This window comes from Aplysia californica, unplaced genomic scaffold (genome assembly GCF_000002075.1).
Source record: "Aplysia californica isolate F4 #8 unplaced genomic scaffold, AplCal3.0 scaffold01101, whole genome shotgun sequence".
Classification (NCBI taxonomy): Eukaryota; Metazoa; Mollusca; class Gastropoda; order Aplysiida; family Aplysiidae; genus Aplysia; species Aplysia californica.
In genome coordinates this window covers 101,744-107,743 of record NW_004798371.1, presented here as the reverse complement: position 1 = coordinate 107,743, position 6,000 = coordinate 101,744, and the positions used below count along the sequence as shown (strand labels likewise).

Sequence of the window (6,000 nt, the reverse complement as noted above, 5' to 3'; positions counted from 1 at the left end):
CCCCCCCCAGCATTTTAGAATTGATGACGAAACTGTTTTTAAAAATATGACAAACGAACGCCAGCACTAGTGTTTCATACTTTTTTGTTATAATATCATGTCAACAGGAGATCCACTTCCCAATGTGAAATGGGAGAAAGACGGACGCCGAGTGAGGTCTGGCCGAAGGATCCGGGTGTATGAGTCACGTGGTTCTTACTGCTTGGAGATCCGAGAAGGCGAGGTTCAGGACAGTGGCGAGTACGTGTGTACTGCCACCAACTATCACGGCAGTGTCAAACATACTGTGAAGGTCAACGTTGGAGGCCCGATACCAACTGCTGGAGAAAAACCACCATCCGACCTTCCAAAGGAAGAGGTTCCAGCTCCGGCCAAGACAGAAGAACAACCATCTGAACCTATCAAAGAGGAAATTACACCTGAAGCCGAGCCTGCTACTGAAGAAATACCACCAGCGCCTGAGAAGGAAACCACTGCTCCAGGAGGCAAGACAGACGCAGAGACAGCCTCCTCCAAGCCTGCTGAGGAAGACCTTACTGCAAAATCCAAAACAGACCTCGAGGAACCACCGCAAAAGGTGGAAGAAAATGAAGAGGAAAAAGAAGAAGTAATTGTGCAGACAAAGCCGAAGCTGGTCAAAACGGTTGAGGATGTCAAAGCAACGTCTGGAGGAAAAGTAACTCTCAGCACATCTATCGAAGGTATGTTACCTTTTCTTATAGATCCTACCGAAACGCATTCAATTTAAATGTGAAGTCTGATTGTTCATTTATGACTATCTTCATCTTTCTCTTACCCCTTTTCCCCAAAAGAGAGGAGAGGACCCCCCCCCCCTGCCTACCACACTCAAGACTGCAACAACAAAAGCAATAGCAACAACAAAGAAAACGACGACGGCGACAACAAAAACAACAACTACAACATTAACAACGAAAACCTTTGCAACATCAGCAACAGCAGCAACATCAAACTACAACAACAAAACAAAAGAAAACAGAGAAAACTCTAGCATGGATACATAAAACAGCTTAAATATAATAATTTTGAAAGGAATACCACCGTGTATTCAAGCTTGAGGCATATGTCAAGTTAAATATTATCCTTCTGGGCTCGGAGTCGAAAATAAGTATCAACAGTCTGAATTAAACTTTTCTAATCAGATTTTTCGGTTTGGAAGGTAAAATATCGTCCATAAAACAAGTTTAACTATTTTCCTCTTGGGTACAGGAACTCCTAAGCCAACAATTACATGGTCAAAGGGAGGCAAGACAATCCCAGACAGCGGACGTTTCTCTGTCACGTGTGAAGGTGACGTGTACACCCTGGCGATTAATGACGCCACAGAGGCTGACAGTGGCACATACAGAATTACTGCCCATAGCTCTGCTGGAGAAACTTACACAGACATAAATGTCAACGTTTCCCCAGCAGAGACCAAGAAACCAGAACCTACGTAAGTATAGTTACTTAGTTTTACCTCTTTGAGCATTTGATAAAATAAATATGTCATAACTCTCATGACCCTTTTCCTGTGTACGAAGTAAACAGCTCCCGAGTTACAAATAATATATTGCTTCTTTGTAGAGCGACTTATTTTGCGTAAATAACGGAATCAACGTTTAAAAGATATAAAACATTCCTTAATATACGTTTTTTGTAACTTACAATTTACGTCATTGACAACTTCTTTCCTTCTCACCACCCCAAATTTTGTTTTCTTTAGCATTTTATTTTCCTTATTTTTTATCACAGCCTCACACTACTTCTGCCATCTAATTATGCTAAGTGCTTGGGCTCATATATCGAAAAAGGCTAATAAAGGTGTTCATCTGATTAATTTGACCTGAATATTATTACACTAGGGTGATCGTCTGTGGTATGACCCCTAGGCCGTGTGGAGTGGCGATCGGTTAGTTGGATTTCATGTTACTCTGGCTCTAGGAGACCAAAATAAAAAAGCCATTTGAGAGAGGTAGCAATCTCTCCATCCCCTCCCCATTCTCTCTCTCTCTCTCCCTCTCTCTCTCTCTCTCTCTCTCTCTCTGTCTCTCTCTTTCTCTCTCCCTCTCTCTCCCTCTCTCTTCTCTCTCTCTCCCTCCCTCCTTCTCTCCCCTTCTCCCTCTATCTATCTATCAATCAATCAATCAATCTATCTATCTATCTATCTATCTATCTATCTACCTACCTACCTATCTATCTATCTATCTATCTATCTATCTATCTATCTATCTATCTATCTATCTATATACTGCAAATAATCAAGCATTTATTCTTGATTTACATTGCAATAAATGGCTCTCCAAACGAGTGCGTGTAATTTCCACATCCTCTGTCTAAAAGTAAAAGCCTCATACTTGTGTATAGTATAATTGAATGCTCTACGATTTGTCACTCATCTCAGTGTTGAGGTAGATCCCAACTTCCCAAGATTCGAGGAGGCACCCTCAGACGTGGCTGTCAGAGAGCTGGAGGAGATCAAACTGGTCTGTGCTATTAAAGGTGAGGGTCTGAGTAATCATAGTGGATATAATGCAAGACAACGATTCGTTCTTCTTTTTAAAATCTCAAAACAGTATTTTATGTTCGTAAGGAGATCCAACTACCGTCTTCTGGAAAAAGAGAAGTGGGGTGGGGTGGGGTGGTGGTGATGGCGTGAAAATCGTGTGTTAATAACAAATTCACAAGACAGAGGTGGATAGAAAAGTAGGTTTCATTCAACTGTATTTAAATTTCATCGGTTCTGTAAGTTGTTGTTTTTTTTCAGTGCAACACAACAACTGCTAAGTCTATAGTATATTATTTTTCTCTCTTCTATACTGTTGCAGATTTATTCGCTCCCTGCATTAGAGGGTTCTTCTTTATTGCTCATGCTTTCCAGTATATTACGTCATCTGTATACATCTGTATCTACCTCGAATATTGTCGTTTATGAGTGCGTCGGTTTGCTGCATGTTTCTTTGTTAAATTATCCACGATATAGATCTAGTGAGCATTCTTCTCCGCTTAGAAATAAGACAAAAGGTGAGGATGGAATGGGCACAGTACATTTGTTAAAAGTGTATGGATGTGTAGACATTTTTAACAACGAAGGATTCAGGAATAGTCTTTGAGAAAAGGCACTTTCTTTGACGTTTACACTTGAGTGATTACCCTGAACCGAAGTAGAGATAGTGTGCTATAGATTTCATACGCTTCAGCTACTACACAGATTAGCTCCTAAAAAGAAACATCTATTCTTTTTTTAACTGTGCTATGGCTACAATCCGATCAAAAGAGGAATAAAGCTCACCAGATTTGTTTTAACCCAATGGCTAATATGAGCAAGTTATATTTATGTCTCCAGGAGACCCACTTCCCAATGTGAAGTGGGAAAAGGACGGACGCCGAGTGAGATCTGGCCGAAGGATCCGAGTGTACGAGTCACGTGGTTCTTACTGCTTGGAGATCCGGGAGAGTGAGGCCCAGGACAGTGGCGAGTACGTGTGTACTGCCACCAACTATCACGGCAGTGTCAAACATACTGTGAAGGTCAACGTTGGAGGCCCGGTACCAACTGCTGCAGCAGATGAAGAACCCCCTTCAGAGCCTGCTACAGAGCAGATTGAAGCTCCAGCCAAGGCAGAAGAACCAAAACCTGAACCTGTTGAAGGAGCCATTAAACCTGAGGCCAAGCCCGAAACAGAAAAACCAGCAGAAGAAATCACTACACCTCACGGCAAGACAGACACAGAACAACCAGCTGCTGAACCAGCTGAAGTTTCTCCAAAGTCCAAACCAGTGGAAGAAGAACCAGTTGAGAAGACACCAGAACAGAAAGAGGACAAGAAAGAAGAAATCGTTGAGCAGACAAAACCAAAGCTGGTGAAAACAATGGAGGATGTGAAAATAACAGCTGGGGGAACAGTTACTCTCAGTGTTTCCTTCGAAGGTGAGCATCCGTTAGATTTCTGCTATTGGAATAGTTATATGCTTTCATAAATCAGATTTTAGTAGGTCAACAGTGAAAAGAGATCGTTCATCAATTATCACTATGTGCTTGATATGTCTGATACACCAGATGGTGCTACTTTCCGAATAGTTTCTTTCGAGTAAATGAACAAATGCGTAAGATTGATTTTCCCTTATTATATTTTTGCCATTATGACGACTTTAGTTTGGACAGCAGAATGCTTTGAGCTTTTCCCCAAATTCCGACAACAGCTTTTGTGCAGATATTGTTTCAACTTGCCTTTTCGTCTGTTCTACATCCACAGACGAAATACGTTCAAATAACATGTTAGTAGGTAACAAGGACTATGATGTTATTTATATGAATAAATTCTTACTACTTGCATTTACAACCTATAAACGAGTATCACTTTGAAATAGATATTCGGAACGGGAAAAAAAGAATAAAAAGGAGCGTTTTTAAGGGTAAAAATGTTCCAATCTTAAATTCGGATAATAGGAATAAAGTAAGCATATTATTATCCATACAACAGGAACGCCCAAACCAACAATCTCGTGGTCCAGCGGTGGCAAGGCAATCACAGACGACGGACGCTTCTCTATCAGGTGTGAAGGTGACGTGTACACCCTGGAGATCATGAATGCCACAGAGGCTGACAGTGGCACATACAGAGTTACTGCCCTTAGCTCTGCTGGAGAAACTTGCACAGACATTCAGGTTGAAGTTGCTGCTGCCGAAGTCAAGAAACAGCAACCCAGGTATGAACATCATCAATATGGCAACAGCAATAAATGTTAGCTCTTTTTTGTTGTACCAATAATAATATTTTGATTGCTTATTGTTTTGTCCAAACATAAATTTGATGAAATCATGTCGATGTTTCTTTCGAAAAATGTAGGTCGAACGTAAGCTCAAAATTTATAATGTGTGCTTTTTCTCAGTATGTATTACGTCTTCCTTAGGCCGTATGCAATACACGCAGGTGTGTTTTGAGTTCAGAAGACGACCAATCAGGATTACTACTGAATACACACAATGAGCACACAAATGATTGATCCCACACACTTACGACACAACTACATTTGTGAGGCAATGTGATGAAATCAGGCGCTCGTCAAAGTAACGAAATTGAATTTTCCGGCGGTTTTGCAAGTTTTATCAATTTTTAAAAAAAATTTCTTTCTCAACATTTTTATGCTCATTTAAGAACATATTTCTGTGTGGGTTTTGCTGAGAAAAAAAAAGTCGAGTAAAAACTCAAGAAATGTAAATTTACAGTTTCCAAAGACTTTCAAGCTACAGAGGCAATCACACTTTAGGGTATTTTTTTCTCGCTAATTCTACAACTGAAACCAGGCGGCCCGTGCCTTCTTCAATTGAAAATGTCTCGGCTTCTATACAAGATAGATGGGGAGTTTTATTCGTCAAAAGAAAGACAAATGAGCAGCACTTAAGATAACCCCACATGCCCAAAATTTGACGAACGCCGTGTTTTGACACATTTTATGTTGAACAGAAATGGAAGTCAAATCTATCCTTTCCCACGCCTGGTGTAAATGTATGTACATACTATTGTGACCTATCTCCCTATTATAATACTAGTATTCTCTTCCAAGATAAAAAGAGAATGATATATCATGTGGTTGTTTTGTCATTCAGTTTGGAAGTGGACCCACACACACCAAGATTTGAGGTGGCGCCTACGGATGTGGCAATCGGCGAGTTCGAAGACATCAAACTGGTTTGTTCTGTTCAAGGTAAGGGATTGTTGAGATGGAGTGGCTAAGGGAAGTTGAAAACTGCGTGTAGAACTGGTGGAACAAACACAGCGGAGGAGAAGATTGAGCTTTTAAGAGATTTGGGCGTGTTTATGTGAGGGTGTGTGTGTGTGTGTGTGTGCGCGTGTGTGTATGTGTGTTTGCCAGTCAAATAGATAGATAGAGAGATACAGACAGAGAAAGAGAGAGAGAGGGGGGATTTGGAAGAAAGGAAGACGGGGGAGAAGAGGAGGAAAATGGAGAAAGTGCGGGAGAATGTAAGAGAGGGAGGGA

General features: G+C 40.9%; 1 protein-coding gene across 1 annotated transcript in view; it reads left to right on the top strand.

Annotated features, from left to right (window-relative positions):
* The window catches only part of LOC101855990 (muscle M-line assembly protein unc-89), a gene marked incomplete in the record, with an annotated part of 41,655 nt that overhangs the window by 26,563 nt on the left and 9,092 nt on the right, over positions 1–6,000 (top strand). Inside the window, 6 exon segments of the mRNA XM_035973286.1 lie at positions 108–701; positions 1,228–1,453; positions 2,402–2,499; positions 3,344–3,961; positions 4,482–4,707; positions 5,609–5,706. Coding sequence (XP_035829179.1) covers positions 108–701; positions 1,228–1,453; positions 2,402–2,499; positions 3,344–3,961; positions 4,482–4,707; positions 5,609–5,706 — 1,860 coding nt within the window.